Below are 21,939 nucleotides of genomic sequence, written 5' to 3' on the forward strand. Positions count from 1 at the left end.
AGGGTAGAGGAAAAAGGTTTAAGAACTGTTTTTAATCAAGACTGAAAGTTTGTACCATAGAATTCCAAACTAAAGTAAACTCTAGGACACCCATGGGACAGCCTATACTAAGTGCAAACAAAACTTCAGGTTGTCAGAGCAGAACTGAGAAAAACTGAAGATTGTACTCTTAATTACTGCCGTGTGAAAGAACACAAAGAAAATTTTGAAACTGAAACCAACATAAGTAATAATTCCACACAGCAGACATCAAAAAGACAAAAACAGGTTAAACACACAAACCACAAGTCCACTGCTAAGCTTGAGACCAGATGATCCACCCCCAGCAGGTGTGGATAACATTACAATAAATAACCCTGGAAGGTTCCGAAGTAATCTGAGTCACCACCAAAACAATGAAAACCTACATTCCCAAAACAAAACCACTATTTTGCAAGCAAGCACTAAAATTGTTAATTCTGTAATAATTGTTATAATCACTAATACTTAAAACAAACAATCAGTTTCAGTTTGGAGAAAAAGTAGCCAGTCATCCTTCAAGGAAATAACTGTTAAAGATTAATAAACTTCAGCTCTGGTAGGTAGTGCTACAAAAATGCTCAGCCACAAAGGAAGGACAGATACCACTGGGATCTCCAGTGGAACACCCACAGAACAACCACAGTACCAGGAGGGGAGCAGAACAGCACAGCTGGGAACAGAGAATAAACTTTTAACAGAAATTATTAAAATTAAGCTTCTAAAATCCCCACAGTACAAACATTAGAGTAAGCACTTTCTTCTTGTGAATAACAGTAACTGTCTTTTCCTGAGAGGACTTTTATGAATGGGGGTTATCTACAAAGAGACAGGACTATAAATATCAGATGGGCAAAATAAAATGATCCTCTCAGCTCTGAAGTTAGCTATACTTCACAGGCCAAATAGCAAGAGACTGATTTTATATTAGATCTAAGGTAAAACAGACATCAAATTACATTCTTGAGGCAGTATCTAGATGTAAAGAGAACCAGAAAAAGCAGAGTGGACACCCCCACCTGTATGCTGTCAGAAAAGAATATTTTCCAGCTGTTAAATATGATTGCTGTAAATACACAATAATTGCCCACAGCATCCTCACCAGATCCTTTTAATAATACAAGTAATTGCAAATTGATTTATTTACTACTTTATATAATTGCTCAGAATCTGTAGCTATTTCTTAAAAGTTATCTTTCCTACAATTTATGCTTGTGGCTTGATTTCATGATGGAAACTTTTTTTGCCCAGGAATCCAAATTTAACCTACATTAAGTCCCTGTTGAGGCTAAACACCCACATAAGCACTTCCACCTACCAAGCACTGGACAAATCCTAACCCTTATTCTACCAAGGTGTCACTCACCAAAATTAGTAACTCCACTTTTATATAACAGATGTATGCAGAGATTCACAACCCTGTCCACTTACCACTTTCATCAAGTAAGTCCTCCTCATCATCCCCATCATTGTCCTCCTCCATCGCCTCCTCCTCATCTTCCTCCTCCTCCTCTTCCATATCCTCCTGCTCCAAGTCCGGGTCCAGGTCCGGATCACTCCCTGAGATTGACTCGTCTGACATGATTCCCAGTGGTGCTCCTTGTGCATTACCTGCTCATAGTCTACCGTGAAGCAGCCCTGCCAGAAGAGAAAAGAGGTACATAATGAGCCCTGTAAATCCCAACCCTTGAGCCTCAAGGTTCAAAATCACAGCAGTATTACTGCGTATGAAAACACAAGTCTGGCATCAGTCTTTCAAATAACAGGTATATCAGCCTGTGCACAAAATCCTGTGTAGAAAATGGATGCCATAAGTAACACATCATAATGACACAGAAGCAATATCAGAACCAATATATTAACTAATCAGTCAAAAAAACCCAAAACATCATCTTCTTGGTGTCCTTGACATGTACACAGCAGACAGACCCCTAATATCAGCATCTGATAACAAAAAGATGCAAAAATAAACACATTGTGTGAAAAAATTCAGAGCACTACTGTCCAAACATGAAGCTAAAAAGAAGGTTCAGTCTCAGAATCCCCTGTGGGTACCTGTTACCCTGACCCTGAACACAGGGAACACCATTGTACACAGAAACAGCCCTCTTTACTTAGCTGTACCTGCTGCAAAGGTCACCCAGCTACTCATCACAGGCTGCCTGAAGTCTCCTTTCCAGTCTGGATGGAAGACAACAAAGATCCTGTATTGAAAGCCTGCAGAACCCTTTGAAGAAGAGGGCAAGAAGAAAACCAAACACAAAGGAAGGATGGATCAGGGAACTTTCCTTTCCTTCCTCTATAGGACAAGACCAGAGCTGCCTGTGCACAACTCCTCTTATCCCACCTCAGTGCATCATAGCAGAAATGATGGTAAAAAAACCAAAAACAAAGCCTGTAGAAAGTTCCAGGGCAATCACAAAAGTCACAAGTTAATCTGTTTAGATCATGCACTGCCACTTTCGGATGATACCTATCTGGGCTCTCCTTCTATGTGCAAACAATTATACAGGAGCTGTGTCAAATGGCTGAAAACAAACACAACAAGAAAGGAATATAAAGAAGGCACCTTGATCTCAAGGAACATAAAGCAAAAGATGTTCAAAAATCAAGCATCAGAAGAATTACTATTCACAAACTTAAAGAAGAAGGAAACATTTCCTTGCTATTAATTTTCCACTGTCCTCTACTTAGACCACATTTCCAGTGTACACTATATAATGCTTGAGAACTAGTCCTTTAAAAAAATATTTCTAAGTAGACAAAGTAGCACACAAATCTACAAATACTCCAAGGAACAGAAAAATTTCATTTTCAGCTGTGTTCCAGCAGTAACTATGTGAGCTCAGAAACTTGAAGGTTAAAGACACAACTCAACACCCCTGTAGCAGGGCTGAAAATCTGACTATCACGTATGCTGAATTATTCCAGCTGAAGTCATCAGTTCCTGCTTTGCCTCTCAGCTCCTCAATAACATTGAAGTGTGTCTGAAAGAAAAGAAACACAAAGGAAGAAGAGGCCTGGTACTGGAATAGGAAACATTTCACTGCTAAGTCCCAGGAGCACTTTACCACCAGGCAGAAACAACCAAAGTCCCTACACTATTACATGTGTCACACAAAGTACGTTGGCTTAGTCATGCAGATGGTAGAAAAGACCAAAATCTAAATCAGCTCAAGTGGAACTGAGCCAGTTTACACCAGCCCCAGAGATTCATTCAGCTTCTGTGGTCTGCTGGCAGGCAGGTTCTGAGCCCTGCTGCTGTCAGCCCAGCCCAGCAACCCAGGGTCCAGCCCCTTACTTGCTGACATCCAGTGACTTCAGTCAAGGACTGCAGACAAAGTCATCTATTATCAGAAGCTTTCCTGACTGGGCTAAAGTCTATGTGTATTTAAAAACAGCAGCTTATTTTTACTTTTAAATAGCAACAAAGTTCCTTTCTTGCTGACATCCCTGAAGAAAGCAAACATTGCTTTTAAGGTTGTACTCCAACCTGTAACTGGAAAGCTGCACCTTTCCATACATTTTGGAAGGAGATGGTCAGTAGTGTTACCTTTGTAGGTCTCTGATAGTTTCAGTTGAATTTATTTATTCCCTCATTGTCCATACTGTGCTATAAAGCACTTCACATTCTATCTGCCAAAAACCATATCAAAAAAAGCATACTTTAAAACGTTCATGTTTTACTATTCCGGCACACCAAGCACCAACTAAAAAAACCCAGAACAAACAAAACAAAATAAACACCACCAAAAAGAGAACAAAAGAAAATATATAAACACTACTAAATAGGCAGGAATTAATTTTCATCTACAAAGGAGAAAAGCAGAAGTGCTGCAATGCCACTAAACACTCCAGGTCACAGAATGACACATGATACAGTTTCTCCCATCAGTATCCTCCTGTGTATCATCACTCATGTCTCATTATTTGCTTAAGACCATAAAATATAAAAGCCACCACAAAACACTTTCTGAAAATTGTTTAAAGGAAATGAAATGGTCCTTGTATTTCTATAAATAAAATCAAAGCCAGTGGAGAGCAGCTATCACTTAGGCTGGAGTACAAAAGGGCTCCAATCTAAGCTTTATTTTTGTTTAGCAGTAAGTACATGTTCTTTATGAGTTCACTCTTGACACCCGTTCAGCAGCCCCAGCCATATGCAGGAGAGTTAAACAGAAGCTTTCAAAAGAACTTAATTAAATCTTCCAGAAGCTGGGTGAAAAAAAAAGACATTTAACTCTTCTGTGACTCTCTTCCTCTTGCTGTTTGTCTTCCCCCCTCCCATCCTCCTCCTCAGGCCTGGCAGCTCTGCAGCCACTCTCCATGTCCCAGGAGGGCTCTCACCCTGCCTGGTGGCACCAGGAGGACAGGGCAGGTGGACATAACACAGCTATGGGGCTGCCCTCGTTTCTCACACTGATCTGACCCAGTTCAGAGCCTTCCACCAAGGGGAATTACACAACAGGGCCAGGCTGGAGCTGCTGCTACTGGCTGATGGCTGTGTTAGTCCAACCTGCCCCATCTCCTGCCAGGTGTACTGTGCTCAACATGTAATCGCTGTAGGAAGGGCACTTTGTGAGAGATAAACTGATTACCTGCACCTAATCAAAAGGACTGTTTGTCTGGACTTCCAGGCTGCCCCACATCCGATCACCCTGCAAGGCTCCTGCCCTGCCACACCTTCTGCCCAGAGCCTATGCTGCAGGGAGGGTTAACCAGCACCAAGAAACAGGAACCCAACCTGCTGCACCACAGCTGGCAGCAGAAAGCCCCAAGCCCCTACAGTGTCCAGGTCAGTACCTGGTGAGACCACTGAAAAAACAGGGTGGGGTACTAGATGAAAACACTTCAAAAAATTCCTCTTGCTTCCTCAGGGAGGAGAAAAGAGTTACCATGTTTATCCTGCTCAGGAAGTTGAATCCAGCAATCAACTGCACATCAAATTCCAAGGCAGTGTCTCTCCAATGTCCTGTCTTTTAACGAAGATAAAAATAGTTAAGAATTCTGGGGGGCTTTGCTTTTTTAAGGTAGAACATTACAAATGGTAACTAAATGCCATGTGGTGATGTGCCTCCTTCTCAGCCTGCATGGAAAGAAGCCCCGTTCTGGACTAGGAAACTTGGAGGGCTTGCACATTTGTCCATATTTCTGTTGTCCTCATGTTTTTCTTCCATTCTGCAAAGGTTTAAAATAACAATTTCTTCTTACATATGAAATGCAGAAAGAAATGGGAAAGCAAACTTTTTCATCACCACAGGGTGATGGATGACAAACCATTAAGTGAAACAGAGAACATCTTGGGATCTGGTGACTTTGCCCATATCTTGAAATCACCACTTTCAACAGAGGACTCATCAGCACTATAAAAGTTAAACTATTACTTAATTAACTACTGTTAATACAAACAAGTAAAAATGAAGGATGCAGGACACAGCAGACTGGAGTCCTTCCCCACGTGAGCCAGGAGGAGCAGGATTCCCCTGTACCACCAGGAAGGCACAGAAGCCACCATGGCTTTACAAAAGCTCTTTGCCTGCTGTGACACAAAAGATTTAGGCAGAGGACACACTCATTCCCAAGTACACACCCATCCCATGCAAATCCCTTCAGAAAGGGCAGGTTTAACAGTAATGCTAATACACTGCTGAACAGTAAAGAGGATTCCATCACCTCCCCAACCTCAAGCCAAGCCCAATATCTGGGACTCATCAAGATTTGTCCCTTAAAGCCTGTTTTGTAATCAAGACTTCACTGTGGTCAGTGTGGTGCCTGGCCATCGAAATAGGCACACTGGCAAATCTCATGGGGATTTGCACAGACAGTTTAATAAAACCAGGTATTTCAAAGTCATTGCTGCAGAACACTCTTCAACACTTCCTGAGTAATTTCCTTTATCTGCTGGATTATCCAACTGCTGGCTCCTTGGGACAAATCTCTTCTGTGTGCCAGATCACATGCTAGCACAGTTTTGGTACCTTATAGGCAGCTTTCAGCCACTAATGGAAAATTATTATAAACCATACAGATGGATCATTAAAGAAGTCATGAGCTTAAGATTCTCTATAAAATAAAAATATCTTGTAATAGTTTGTAAGTAACACCTTGCAATGTTATTGCAAAATAACAGTGAATGCTTCTCCATTCACTTGAAAAATCTAATACAAAATGAACCTGCTATCAGTGGGTTTGGACAGATTGATTCTAACAAACATTAGAACTTCCCTGATTTACATTATGTACTACCTTTTAATCTCTATTTTACATAATCCTGTAAGAAACTGCAGAGAGGAAACTCACTTAAAAGCATAAATATTTTCTCAAAAAACAGCCAGCAGTGTTACTGACCAACACTAATCTAGCAGATCTCCTTTATTTTTTAACAATACAAACCAAAGTATTTCCTGAAAAACCAACAGGAGTTTCTTTACCCCAGCGATAACTCCCACAAACTGCATTTAAAGCCATACTTAATTGATTACTTTCTGATTTAAATCCCTTCTTCCTTTGCACTCTCAGACTATTAAGACTCAAGCAATGGTTTTTCAGCTGTGTCTCATGGATAACTGCTGGCCACACACTGCAGCCTGGGAGACAAGAAAACAATTCTCCTTCATTTCTTCTTGTTCAAATCACAGGGAAACTAAGTGGAATTGATTTAAGTGATGTGTTTCCTACAGGAGTGTTAAGCTGAAGAAAGGAAAAAGCAGCAGCCTGTGAAATCATAAACTGGAGGGAATCTGCTAGCCCTGGACAACCCTTCTGAGGAAGGCAAGTGTGACTCTCCCCATGCAAATACAGACCCAATGCATCTTGTCTTCGCCCACCTTTGATGAAACTATTAAGGATCCTACTGTGATTTGTAGGGAGCAGGAACCAAAAGAAAGAATAAGAGTGCTTTAAAAAACATTCCATATATCAGTTTCAGGAGTGTTCAGGATCAGCTCTTTTCTTCTCTCTAGGTTAACAATCTTCTCCCTAACAGGCAACACAATTCTAAAAACAGCCTGAAACTGGTTGTTCTCTGACAGTAAAAACAACAAAAGCTGCTGCAAGAAGCGGTGGGAGAGAGCAAAAGGAAAACAACCCTAGAACCAACCCATAAAGAAAGAAAAGGGAGAGCTAATCCTTCCCCTCAGCTGACATGACAGAGCTGCAACAGAGAATGTGACAATGAACATTACATAAGGCCTGGCTCCCACTGTGACCCCAACCACAAAGAGGTGCTATGAGTCCATGGCAGCATCTGTAGATCATTACACAACCTGCACACACTGGCGTCACCATCCCCTGCTGTAGGAACCTCCTGCCACGGGGTCCTTTCCCTCCTGGGTTTCAGAGGGATGCAGGTACACCCTGCTGATGATCCTCTTAACATCTCACAAACTTTAAAAGACACAAACTGAGTATTCTTCAAAAGATGTGAGCACTCACTTCCACAAAGACTTCATAAGGCACAGACTATTTTTGTTTGTTTATATGTGTGTATGTAAGTATTCGCCTAAACAATGTTGCCTTGCTTTTAAAAGCAATTTTATTTGATGGTATCAAAATAGAAACTGGCTTCCTGTAAGTCAACTCTTCCCTTTGAAATCCTAGAAACATCCTCACCAGTGAACTGCCCTACCTAGCAGAGCTGTTTGTTTTGCACTGAATAGGAGGTTCAGGCTATCTGAGCTAAGCATGTGATCAGTTTTGCTTCCAGTAATTACTGATACTCATCTGGATTAACACCATCACAAATGAACAAAACTTTTGCCTCTTACTTCATAGAATCCCTATTTATGTTTTTAGCTCTGGCAAGTGCTGTATAAATAGCATTTGCATTCCCTGAATTCTCTGCTAAAGAAAACATAGAAAAAAAAAAGAAATTTTCCTTCCCTGATCACTATTTCTGCTTACAAAGCAAACAGCATTTCAACATAAAAGCCACTTTCAAGTGTGCTTTTATAGGTTTTGCCCATGGTGCTATAGCTATAGAAAAACAATCAGTACCTGGGGGAGGAGTAAAATCCCAAGAAGAGATTTCTAATACTGGAGAAGACTCAACAGTAAGGTGTGGCATGCCAGGACTCCAAATTATTTTCAACACATTTTATATAGCAGATTAATTTGGGGCAAATTTGCCTACCCTGCATTAATAACAACCACACTCATATTCCAAAGGACAAATTTTAAAAGTCAGCTCATGGGAGAGGTACCCCAAGCCTTCTCTTTGTGAGTACCCACACCATGTCAAGAAGTGAGCCAATACCCACAGGCAAGGAAGATTCAGATAACTGAGAGATCTCCCTAGGAGTTAAGGTCTTGCTACACATCAGTGACAGAGAAGAAGTTATGTAATAAATCAAGAATAAATTACATAAACAGAAGCAGTGGAGAAGAGTAAGAAGGCAAAGAGCTAATGTCCTCTCAAGTAAGGATCAGTCACTGTCACTCTGTACAGACAAGCCCTTGGTCACTGAGGTATGTGAACATTACAGTTTACCTCCTTGAAGAGTATCCCACAGACACAAACTGATACAGCTCATAAACAATAAACATCTTTCAGAACAAGAAAAATTGCACCTTTTCCTGATGCTGAAAGGCCTGGTTGATTTATCCTATTTTCTCAGTATCAGCCCATCCACACACTCTTCTTTCTTTGAATCCCAGAGAAGTACATTTCATTACAGAGGAATGATTCACTGCTTCTGACTGTGCCTCTGCTCTGAAAACCAGCTTTCCCATCAGCATCCAGGGCAACCCACCATCCCCTGCCAGACAGACACCAGTCACGTTGCACACTGTCATCAAGAGATCACAAAGTAAACACAACTTAACTCTTCCTTTAGTCATAAGCCTGCATTTAACTACAAAGCATTACAGAGAACCTGGAGTTTATTTTTGATGCCGCATCTTTCTTCCTCTTCAGAACCACATTTAAAACCTGGAGGTTTGTGGCTTATGCAGTTTTTAGAAAAAGGATGAATTCAACAGTTTTCTTCCTCTTTACTCCGTGTCCCACCTCCAGCAATGATAATTACACTAGCAATGAGAAGGCATTACTTATCCCACCTACAGTTTACCAAAGAAACTTGAACACAAGCAAAAAAAAAGAAAAACAAATAATCCTGAAGTAGGAGGAAATGATCACTTCTGAACTTGCATGATTTGAAGATGACAATTAGCATATGTTAGACCCAAGTTTCTCCAGTCTGTCAGGCAAACAGATATCAAACTAATTTTTATTGGGTTCCATAGGAATAAACCACTAAATAAATAAAATAAACCCACTAAAGGATTTAAAACTGTCAGAAACCTGAGTTTCTTTTAGAGTCACTCCCTCTGACACAGTGCTGTAAAAGCTTGCAGTAAGTGCCACTTATAAAGGTCATTTCTGATTTTGAGAACAAAGCCACCAAAACCTGTTAATCTTTACCCTTCCCACTAAACAGGTAAAAATAAAACACAAAGATCCTTATCTACCCTGCATAAACACATTTGTTTTGATAACACTTAAGATTGACACTATAGACAGCTCACATGGAAAGCAACTGGATGAAATAGCCTCCTGTGGGTTTGTTCTTAGTAATGGAAGCGCCACTTTGGTTGCATTTTGCTGGCTCAGAACCTCCCAATGGTTTGGACAGGCCTGCAAGGGAAAAGAATGCAGCTTACTGCCTCTCACCACACAGCACAAACAGTCCAACACACTGTTCAGGGAATCATTTGCATACACACACAAATCCCACTCCAATTAGAGATAATAAGAATTATTTCACAAAAGAAACTGAGTTATGGGTCTCATGACATGCAGTTTACAGTTTTAGCCTATAAAATTCTGAGTCTATGACTCTACATGCTTGACCTTATTTTCAAAACACCTTTAAAAGCAGCACAGCACAAGTTGGGCTAAGGAGATATGCAAAGAGTAACAGAAAGATAATATACCCTGTGGGTCACCATACCCTTTTAGTAAACACCCACAACTGTCCAATCCAAATGTATGTTAAACAAGGCACTAATTACCCTTATGAACAGGCACAAGAACATCTATACTAGGACAAAGAGGTGCAACTGGAAAGGAACATAGTAATAAATTATTAAAAACCACTGTATGGTGAATAAGCACCATGACAGTCATCCAGAGAAGTAGCTGCTGGCTACTAGACACAATGCTTTTAGAGTAAAAATGTCACTATCTCCCAAATGTATAAATTCACTTAACTTTCATAAATGCTAGGAATGTCTCCTGGAGTACAGACAATACTGTACAGATATTCATACCCAGCCAGCATCCAAATGTTATGTTTCCAAGATTCAGAAGCAGAATGATAAAATGCATTCACCTGTGATCTTCCAAAAACCACAACCTTTTGGGTATTCTTTCTCTAAACGTTAAGTGCAAGCTTCAGTCAGCTGCTTTCCCTCAGTGACCACTTTTTTCTATCAAAGCCCATTTAGCATTTGCAAATGCTGTTTGACTGGCAGCCCATAACCAACAAGCAAGTCCAGACAGAACTGCAGAGAGGACAGTTCTTCCAGCATCCTGTTGGCATCTTCCCATCCTGAGTGCAGGGGACTGTCCTAAGCAGTCAGCATCCCCATGCTCAGCTGCTGCAATCTGCCAAAATGTAACAAAAACAAAGTTTCCTGTCCCAGCTCTACTTCTCCTCCTCTCCTCTTCAAGTATTAACTGGATTATTGAATTATTAGTCTTAATTGAAGTTGCCAGATCATCATACTTCAACTGTTTGTCTAATTGTAGAAATTCCTCATCATTACTGATTTGTGCTGAACTCAGAAATTCTAATGTAACTATAAGTCTTCTTTTGATGGCAGCTATTTAGTACAATTAATAGCATTCTTTAACAGAGAAAACCAGTTTCATAGCATTTCCAGAGCAGAGTTACTGGCAATGCTGTAAAATCTCACTCAAGTTCATTCATAGTTCTCTCTCTGGTAGGAATAAAGGAGGCAAATTATAAAAGTTAAGACATTTAGAGAATGTACCTTCTCACCACAATAAAAGTATATATGCATTCACAAAAAGGTTTTACACCAGCAGCAGAGGCTAACAGCTCTGCATCCCATTCTGTTAAATAAGCATTTCAATGACCAGAAGTATTGATTTAGTTGAAATATAAGATCTGCTCTCTTGTTTTTCACAAGTGCTATGGTAAGTGCAGGAGGAAGAAAAGGCACCTCTGCACATTTTATGTAATGGAGAGTCAGAAAAAAAAACCAATTTCTTATGGAGTCTGCATGACTAAGCAGATCATCCATTTCCTCAGTGTTCTCTGCTCATTATCTGTATCTTATTTTCAGGTAGTTAACCATTGTTATTACACAATAAGCAAATTCAGATCTTATAATAAAGGCCTCAGCTACTGACACTCTTTGGAGAACAGGATGTGAAGTTACAGTGAACAGAAACATCAAAATGCTGGCTGGGGCAAATTTTACTATGTATTGTCCAGAGCTGAGAACTCCTGTCCCCCAAACAAACAAACAGCTTTCACAGGAAATTCTCAAGAGATAATAGGACTGCATCCCAGAACTCTAGAAAAATCAGGAAAAAATCTCTTCTGGGATAACAGTGTTTCCATAAAGATTCCATCCAAAAGCAGCTAACTGCTTCAACTCCAAATCTTATCAGTTCTATAAAATAGTCATCTTGCTGCCCAGTTTTCAAGGCCATTGCTTTACTCTTTTTAGAGCTTGCAATACACTCCAGACATAAATTGTTTAAAGGCACTGATTGTATAAGGTTTATTTTGGGTCCTGTTCCCTCAATTTATTGACACCTATGGACAAGAAACTTAAAACCAGCCACTGACACCACTCCTACAACTTCTTGATTTAAGTAAATATTCTTTGTTTCTACTGTCTTCCAAACCCCACCATCCTCCACAAAAACAGTCTGGCTTTTCTTATTTCCTTTGCCCGGAAGCTTCTGTTTGGTTGCTGAGGTGCACTCCATAACCCTGGCACTTTTTTTTAATGACAGGAATATACAATTCTTGTACTACTTCTGGAAAGCAGCAGCCACAGAAGTGGCTTTTTTTCCTATGAGTGTTAAGTCTAAACCTCTGGACAGTTACATTACACTGCGAATGATGTTTCTTTGCTTTCATCAGCCACTGCTGCAAAAAATAAATGCAAAGACTAAATGAATGAGAAGAGAGTGCTAAACAGAAGATGGCAACCAAAACCTGATGCTAATCCCACCAATTAGAGAGACAGTGACATATTCTGACATTGACAGACAGTTTTCAGATTTCACAGGCACCAGAAGGGTAATAGACATTTGGCCTTGATTAAATTACCCTTTCTCCCTCCTGCTGATTGCAGCCTCTCAGGCCCTGGACACCCTCTCTGCAGCAAACGCTCTGTCCCACTCGCACACCCCTGCCACGCTGCCAGCAGAGCTCTGCAGGGCTGGGCAGCAAACTGATTCAGCTGAAAAACAACACAGAAATAAAATTCAGTTTCCAAATGTAGTTTACTACAAAGTTGCACAAAAAGCTGTGCAGGCACAATGGAAAAAACAGAGGGTGGGAACAAACAGCCCTGGGTACGGCCTGGCCAAGCTGGCATCACTGTCCACACGTCTTGTCAGGCAGAATGCTGCTCCAGGACAGGGGATGGACAGAGTTTTGGTTTGAGAAAGGGAGATGGTCCTTGAGATAAAGCTCCCTTACCTTCATTACAAACCCTGATCAAAAGGATGGTTGCTGTAGAAGAGACAAGACATGAACATTCTCATACTTAATCCTCTCATTTGTCCCCTTCTTTAAATAGCCATGGCATCATTATGTGGTTTGTGTGGAAAGATATCTATTTCTGAAGTTCACTTTGTTGGCACTTTTTTTAAACTGAAAAATCAATGCCACTGCCACCCAAAGGGCAAAATCACCATAAATCATACCAATCAGAGACCCTTGCAGTGCACTGCTGAAATCTATCTCTCCACAACAAATACTTTTATACCGCCCAGAATGCAAAGTAAAATACCACCAGACCTTCTCATGTAAGTCCTGAACATTTAACAAATCTAATGAGGCCTCTATGAACAGGTCCTTGCACTTGCATGTGGGTACTGGCACTAAAGGGGCAAAGGTAGGACTGGGCTTTCTTCTGGGGAGCAGGAAGATCATCTGCCCTCACCTAGAGAAACTGGTAACTAGCACTGACAGAAAATTCTTCAGGTCAGGGCAGGTCTTCTCCTAAATGTACTCACGTAGGACTTGTGAAAGGGACACCTCGACATGGAGACAAAGGAAAGTGATGCAACCTGCACCCTGAGAACAAATGGGTAATTTCTCCAACCGCATGAAGAGGAATTTGCTTCAGTCACAATGCCTTTGCCTGAGATCAAGGACTAATTTTTAGTACCCAAATAAAAGAAAATAACTTCCTTCAGCCTTCACCTTTGTTTTCATATTGTGTGTTATTATGACAAGGATAATTAGATATTCTTGGGCTGCCCTAGCACACAGGCTTTTCCCTAAGATCATCTCGAAGGAATCAATATTTTATTTTATTCTTGATCTCAGAAGATTGTTCCCAGTCTACATCATATTTATTGCCTGCTTAAAAAACATGGCTCCTGGCATGCACTGCTTACTCCACTTGAGGACAAACCTTCCCACAGGAGCAGGGCCCTTCAACACATCCTACACAACCAGAGACCATTGAAGTGTTCTGGCCATAAAAACCTCCTGGTATACACAGCTTCTCATCTGTGCTCCTTGCTTGCTTTACTCAACACTTGAACTGCACCTAAACTGCTCAAGGAGGCATAACCACCTTTGTCATGAAGTCCTAAAAGCCTTCTCCACCCTTTCTCCTGCTAGAAATGAAGTCCTGGACTCCACTTTCTGACCCAGGACACAGATATCCCTTTCCCACATTTTACAACCTCATACTAAATAATATCACTGATGAGTGAAGATATGAGTGAGAAGAGGAAAAACAGGTCCCCTCAGAAGCCTTGAGACACCTGTCTGATATAGGATGCAGGAGTTCCAGAACAGCAGGAACTCATTCTCTGTATTAAGTTCAAAAAATTCAAGCTGATATTTAAAAGGAAGATTTGTTATTTCTGAAAACACAGAAAAAGTATTCAAAGTATGGGGTTTTTTGTAAGTTTGGAGTTTCCTTAAGAAAATCAGGAAAAAATGTTTGCTAAATTGCAGCTTCTTCATTTTCATCTCTCACTCTACTCCAGTTTTGTGGTGCAGTTTTCCACAATAACAACAATAGCTGTAGTTAAAACATCAGTGCTTGAAAAACCAGAGAATTACAAGTATGTGACAGTGTATTTTAAAGAAACACATATTCCAAATATTTAAAAACACAGAGAGACCAGCAATAGGTTTAGAAATAAAAGGATCGTTACTTTCAGAATCATTCTAGTTCCCAATTAGTTTATTTAAGAGAACAAAAAGATAATGAAGATGCAAATTTAAGCTTTGTGTCCTCCCCAGTGTTGTCTGCTGCAGAGGCTGACAGCCCTTCAGAATGACACACAGAGCTCAAAAATGTTGTCTAGACTATGATTACAGCTCATCACTGCTGCCTTGCTCTTGCCAATCGCCACTCTCAGGGCTACAGGATGAGTTGTATTCACTCTGCAAAGCTTGCACTGAGGTATGAAACCCCAGGCCAGCTGCAGGACTTCACCTGCAGCACTTCACCTGCCCTTCGGGGATATAATGGCCTTCAACAGGCAAAAAGAAAAACGCACTTAGAGGGAAGGACTTTCTAACCTAAAACACTCCCAGAGAAGAAGTAATTGTGAAAAGAAGCCAAAAGATCACCTTAAAAAAACCAAGCAAACAAAAGAAAAAGGAGTCATTGTAAGACTGCAAGAAATTGTTCACTTATAACCACTTCTGTCTCTCTTCGTTGCCTTCTCTTCAGCAAAATGGGTCAGACAAGATAACAGTAAGAAAAGGGAAAGATACTGAAGAAGAGACACACCCCCTCCAAGAGGCAAGGAAATTCAAAGATTAAGATACAAACAGCTTCTCTCAACAAAAGGATTTTATCTGTAAGTCTTCCTGCACAGAAGAGTAGGAAGCACAAGAGCACAAAGAAAAGAACACAAGACTCTGTCTGTCTTGATGAAATAATAAGCAATAGAGGGGGAAAGGTAGCACTTTGCTGGAAAAGGCTCCAGGGACATAAGCTCTTCCAGGACAATCTCTTTCACAGATAAGGAAGTCACTTTCTTCCCCAAATTCAGATCTGAACATACATCTTATGTCTGATGCTTGCTGGAAACAATTTTTCTGCACAAGAACTGTTTGCACTCATGTCCTGCTGAAGCTGAGGAAGCACCTGGGGAAAAGGCAGACTGGTAGCAATCTGCCACAAGCAATGCATCCAGCTTCTGCAGGCTGCTTCCTACAGCCCCTCCTCTGCCACACAACTGGCATGTGCTCATCCTGTGATAGGGAAAAACATCAAGATGTCTGGAAAGGTGCCTACCAGGTGTAAGCTGCTGCTAGTCCCTGACTGGACTGGTTTCTATCACACTCCCAGAGAGGTTTAGGAAATCATCCCAATGACCTGTCCTGACGGGCTCCTGAGAGCTCACAGGCAATCAATCATCTCTGTAACAGCCAAGGCAGGAGAGAACCCACAGCTTTTTTTTCTCCTCTATGTTCTTCACCACTTTGGCAGACAAAGCACAACATAAATTGTTTCCTCTGGTGGACAAGACACACGCTGGTTTCACACTGACAGAGAAACACAAGACACTGCATCCTTATACATTCACACTCAAAAAACTACCTCCACCACCATGAGGACATACCACTTCTTCCCCCAATTAAAAAGCAATTCTTACAGAATGTAATGACTTAGTCCCCAACACCAACAATGCAAAGTTTACCTCTCACTACTGGTGAGTAGTCTTATGAGCACATTACCGGATTTTTGAGGAAAACCACTGGAGCAGATATTCCAGTGTGTCAGTTTGTTCAGGAAATGGAACAGCCATCCCTGTCCTTCCCCTAACAGTCCCTTTCTGCCCCCATCCTCAAAAATGACAGTGCTTTAAAAAAAAAAAAAAAAAAAAAAAAAAAAAGAGAGAGGGAGAAATAAGAGGTCAAGAACTAAGCCCGGACTGGGCAAGATAAGAGACCCAGTCTGAACACCACTGCACGAGATCTGTTTCACATGTGCAAAGACTCCTGCACTTGTACAGTGACATGTACACTCGTGCACATACAGTGACCTGTGCAGTGTGCATGTGCAGATACTCCTCATGCAAATCTTTCCAATGAAACTCCATCCTGACTCGATGACTTTGAAAAATGGAGACATCCTACTTTCCCGTAACAGTTAGAAGCATCTTCTTAATGCCTTTAGTGGTTAATCACATCCATTGGTAACAATCTGTGCTTTTTTCCTTATTTGAAATAATCTTAACTTCCAGACGCTGGTTGCTATCATACATTTTTCCACCAAATTAAAGAGCCCTTTGGTACACAGTCTATTTTGCCCAGAGAAAATACCTCAAGAGAAGATAAACTGTTTGAGCACTTTAAAAGAAAATTTTATGATGAATGACTTAACCACTCAAGCAACATTGAACATTATAACATATTCATTGGTGATCAACATCTCTGAAAACACTAACATTAAACCTGGACAAAATACTTCCCAATTGATTTCACCATTCTGTCCTTATTCAGTATTTCCTGTTATTATGGATGCATATTACTTTTAGGAAAGTAATCAGATTATTTTAGTAGTCCTCATACTGGTATTACTCTGAGGACTCGCATCCTGCCGTAGACCTTCTCTACTCCTGCCATTCTTTCCAAGGTCACTGGAAAGCTTCTGGAAGAAGCTTTCTTTATTCTAGACCTACAGTCTTCAGTGTTTCCCAAAACGTGCATAAAACCTTGTGCTCCAGCTCTATAAAAACACATTTGGGGCTATTAGATCCAGTTACCCAAACAAATCAGAAGATGCTGTACAGCTGCCATTCCTTCTTCATGCTTCACCACTCAGCACAACCTTTACATAATCCACAGATTTGATCAGCTCTAATTCCACGTTTTCTTCCAGGCCACTGATCAAAATACTACAAAGCACTTGACTACTACAAATCCCTGAAAAATCCTCCATTCATACTCTGTTTCCCAAATCCTATTTTTAATCTAGGTTTTGACTTGTTGACCATACATGAAACTCTATCAGTTGAACAAGATTCACTTTGCAACAACGCCCTTATTGATGAGCACCAAAAGAGGAATGGCAATAATTACCACACAAATCCACTACAGAAGGATATGTTTGATACAAGAGCTTTAATTACAATTCCTTGATCTTCCAGAGCACCGATGCTCACCGCCATGTAACAATTTCCTTTCTTCCACTAATTTTGAGTAAAAACTGCCACCAGCCCTCCTCAAACAATTCTTTTTTGAGTAACAACCCATTTTCCATGTTGACTCATCAGGCTGCGTGAGCAGCTCCATCCCACAATCCCTCTGCAGGCTTTGTCAGGTTCATAGCTGTTGTTTGGTTTGGGATTTGGTTGTTGGATTAACGTTTGGGTGCAACACACAGCTAAAGCACTTTACATGAAACCAATGTAACAGCCTCATTATTCTGAATTCAGCTACTCCATATATAATAACCCACACTTCACTGATGTTGATACCCTGGATAAAGCTGAGTTTCTCAGAGACTGCAGAAAAACTGGTGAATTATCGTTTCTCTAAAACGTTCTCTCCATGGTTCTAATGGTCTAAAAAAGCTCTCTCCATAAGCAAAAAAACTAGGTAAAAATTTTCATTTCATACAAATTAGGATCCTATCACCTCCAGCATGTTTCAGTTATTCCCCACCCCAGGCTCACCCTACAGACTCTGCACCTGATTTTGTCTAAGCAACAGAAAGGTTCTGTAGTGTCTGTTAATCAATCCTGCCCTTGTATAGCTCCAGCTCTTTGCTAATTAGATCAAGCTAGCTTTCCACAGAGCATGCCAGAGTAAAGTTATCTGCCTGTAATCTGCCAAATCACTACAAAAACCTCTTTAATTGCTTCTATAAGTTTAGTGCCTCTCTTAAGGCTCTTTTGTTATGTAAGCTGCATTGGTTTTGCATGTTAGGCCTGGATCACAGTCCTCATGCTGTACACATTTTGATGTGTTTGTAACCCAAGAAAGCATGTGGGTATATTGAGCTTTTCCAGATTTGATTTTCTACTTATCTGCCAACAAAAGCTCATCAGTGCAGAACAAACTACAGTGGCAGAAGAGAACTTCTGCTAATACACTTAATCCCTAGCTATTTCAGCTAGAGCTGTAGAAAGTGTTTTGAGCCTGGGTATTGAAGCTACGAAGGCTTCTACCACCAGTACCACTGTGTGTGCACATGCTGAGGAGGAGCACAGAGTCACATCAAATGGTATCAGGAAGAAGCTGTTTCAGCTCATCAAAGAGGTGTTCAAGAAGCAAAGGGTAACAGCACTTCACAGCTCAGAAACTCCTCCTAGGATGTAGGACAGTAGGAGAGGGCACTGTTTATAAGGTTTGAATGCTGTACTCAAGTGTTTGTATCATAAGCCATGCTGATAGCATCTCACATTTCCTCAGTCTCCCTTTGAAGCAACAGGCTAAAAGTCTGTCCCTTAAGACTTCTCCAGCCTTGAATGGTGTTTTCAATCATTAAGTTACTCAGCCCTCTTCTCGAGCACAGAATCCATACCACTTCCAGACAGGTCCCAGCCTTTATGCCTTTTCTGACGTTTGAATAATCCACTCTCACTAATACCCAGCTTGGTTTCTTCTCACTCTCTTTTGTTCCTGCAATCAGATTTGTGAATCTACCTGCAGAGGAGCAGCTTTGGGACAAGCTGACAGGCCACCAAAGAGTGCTTAAAAGCACTGCTCCTCCATTTTAGAGAATGCTGAAAACACTGTTATTGAACTTCACTTATGTAATTCTTTGTTATCCTCCCTCTTTAAAACAACTTCCAGTTACATTCAAAATGACACATGATTTTTGGAGATGTCAGACTGACCCAAACAATAGCATTCTCACTGAGCAAGAACAAGATTTAAATTATCATGGCTTCTCTGAGATTACGAAAGCACTGAATCAGTCTCACTCACAGGACTAAACTAACATTCTGCTATTCCACTTCAGATATAAAATTGAGTCAATGGCATGTCTCACCTTCAAGAATTACCAAAAGCCTATTTTCTATACCTTGAGGTATTTTTCAAAGCAACAATTCCTAAGTTTTATCACTTACCAAAGTAAGTTGAAATGTATGTACGTTATCACATATTTTTTCCCAAAACTTGTTTCAACTTAAGAGATATTAATTTTGTTAGCAAATGTGTGCAATTAGCATCTGCTGGTTGCTACGTACTTATCAGTGTGTTTCTTAGGATTATTTTGCATAAGAAGTCATAAGATAGCTAGTTTAAAAGAACAGTGACTTAAAAGAGTAATAAAAATCTCATCACCATATTCTCAGAAATCCAACCAGTTTCTTTCTACAGGTGCACGTTCAACAATTTCCCCCTCATGGCTGTAATTCCACCTTCTTCCTTCTCACTGTATGTTATGGCACAAGTTTATCAACTTGCTGCCCCTTCCTCAAACAACAAATGGTGTTACCTTATCATTCCCCTTCATCTTCAATATTCTGTTTATTAATAAGCATAAAACCCTAGAAATTAAAGGTTTCTAAAAGTTAATATGAAATTAAATTTTCATTTATTGCTTCAAATTACCTAAATATGCTATTCTACAAACCTGAATTTAAATATTGATTTCCACTTCTTCTGTGTTGGTGCAAATACTTAATACACACCAATTTGGGGGGCAAGGGAAAAACTACAGTTTTCTATAAATTTTTTTTTTCCATGTAGCTGAAAATTTTGCTTAAACACAACAAATTCCTGTCTTGCAATAAGTGTTCTCTCAAACAACCCCAGCTGTAATCAGCTACACATAACTTGACAATCAGGAAAACACTATGTAGAAATTATTTGGTGTAAACAGAAAACACGTGTCTCAAAATTATATCTGTACCAAGCATCTAGGAGTATCAAGCAGCATTTAACATCTGCAGGGACTAAGTTTCTCCAAAATTAAAGTTTAAACTAAGAAACTCTGTTAGCAGAGGTATTTATCCTACAGGGTATTATCTCCTAAAAATTTCTAAGCACCTGAAGGAAACAAGTTCAAAGAAATTACACGAGCACGACTGCACTGCAGCTAACTGCATTTTTTAAAATACTGCATCTAAATGTTTCATTTAACTCACACCCATAAGCAACAAAACACACTTCCAACATTATTAACTTCTGGATTTTAATTTGATCGAAGGAGAGACAACTCTGTCCTGATGGGAAACGTCTCACTCCACTGCCCCTCCCTCCTCAGCCCAGAAACCTGACACAGGGGTATCTGAAACAAGGCAACTCGGAGAGACAAACTCAAGGCAATGCAACAGGCTGGGAGGCACAGCCAGGCAGGGAAAGTGTTACAGAAGAGTTAGGAAAGACCAGGTAGGCAGCAGTCACCACAGCTGGGATGTGGGGTGAAGGATGTGAAGCTACTGCTCAGTGCTGCAGGTGTTAATTTGACATGAGTGTCTACCTATACACACATATATGTGCACATGTGCATATTAATGGGGCTCTTTACTGAAATGCATGGCAGGAGGGTGACATCCAACAGTGTGCACGTGTACACAAATACATACCTGTACATACACGTGTGTGCACACCCAAACACAACATGTTACACACAAGTACACCCTGTCCCTGCTGCAGGCTGTGCTGGAGCAGCAGGAGCACGGCCTGACCCACCACAGGAACCCACCATCACTCCTTCACACTGGGCACTTTTCAGACCCATCTGGAACACCATGTGTGGGTTTGGACACTCCCAGTACCACAAAGACACAGATAACCCAGAGTGAGCTAAGCTGGGGGGTGGGAGGCTACCAAGACACTTATGGTGACTGAGGACTTGCTGCTTCAAGAGAGGCTGCAAGAGCTGGGGCTGTCCTGCCATGGAATTCTTCCGGAAGGCAGAAGGACGTGCACGGGCTCTGCACAGAGGTGTGCAGCAGGAGGACACGAGACAAAACACTACAGCAGAGGTTCTGACCTCAAGTAAAGGCTTTTCCCTGTGAGGACAATCACGCAGTGGAACAGGGACACAGAGACACATTAATCTTCATCTTTGGAAGGTTTAAGGCCTGAATGAGTAAAGCCATGGTCTGGATGTGGTGCTGATCCAAGTTTGAGTAGCAGGTTGGACTAGACACCTCCCAAGGCCCTTTCCAGCCTCGATTATTCTATGACAAGAACTTGGATCCCAGAGAACACTATAATGGCCTGTTATAATTTTCTATGCCAGATTATACCTCTCAAATCTCCACTAAAATGCAACCACTATTGAGCTGAGACAGAAAACATCTTGTTTAGTTCTTCCTCAAGAAAAGCACATGATGTTCCAGTCCAGGATCTGCAGTACTCTCAAATATCAAGACTGCAATTTCAAGAGATTCTAGGGATGCCAAAGTTATCAGTTACCCAGGTGTAATACCCAGCAGAACCCAGTGACTAAACATTGAACTTCTGGGGGGACAGGAGAAGGCAAAGCTCAGTCTGAGGCAGTGTTAGCCCAGAAAATATCACACACCCACAACAGTTCTTCCTTAAAGCAGCAACTGAATTTTTTGTGGAAAATCCACATACAGCACCTACTGTTAATGAACAGCCCCTGTATACTGATAAGGTGGCAGGATAAGAAGCTACACTGTATGATCTGTATATTCAGGATTTATAGCTTCTCAGCTGGGGAAAGCAGCCTCACTTAGCAAACCGAGGCCTCAGCAAGGCTCCCATCAGAAGCACTTGCCTGGTGTAAGCAGGCAGTTTACTT

At 40.9% G+C, this 21,939-nt stretch overlaps 1 protein-coding gene across 6 annotated transcripts in view; it reads right to left on the reverse strand.

Moving 5' to 3' along the window:
• RAD54L2 (RAD54 like 2) overlaps window positions 1–21,939 on the reverse strand; it is a 67,935-nt gene that overhangs the window by 43,596 nt on the left and 2,400 nt on the right. For 4 of the 6 annotated variants that reach the window (XM_030458690.1, XM_030458688.1, XM_030458685.1 and 1 more), the window contains exon 2: window positions 1,450–1,656. In XM_030458690.1, coding sequence (XP_030314550.1) covers window positions 1,450–1,600 — 151 coding nt within the window. In that variant the 5' untranslated portion in view covers window positions 1,601–1,656. Of the gene's footprint in view, window positions 1–1,449; window positions 1,657–9,543; window positions 9,653–21,939 lie in introns of all 6 variants that reach the window. The other 2 variants (XM_030458687.1, XM_030458686.1) reach the window with 1 other exon arrangement.

Source organism: Calypte anna, chromosome 12, assembly GCF_003957555.1.
Source record: "Calypte anna isolate BGI_N300 chromosome 12, bCalAnn1_v1.p, whole genome shotgun sequence".
NCBI classification, from domain to species: Eukaryota; Metazoa; Chordata; class Aves; order Apodiformes; family Trochilidae; genus Calypte; species Calypte anna.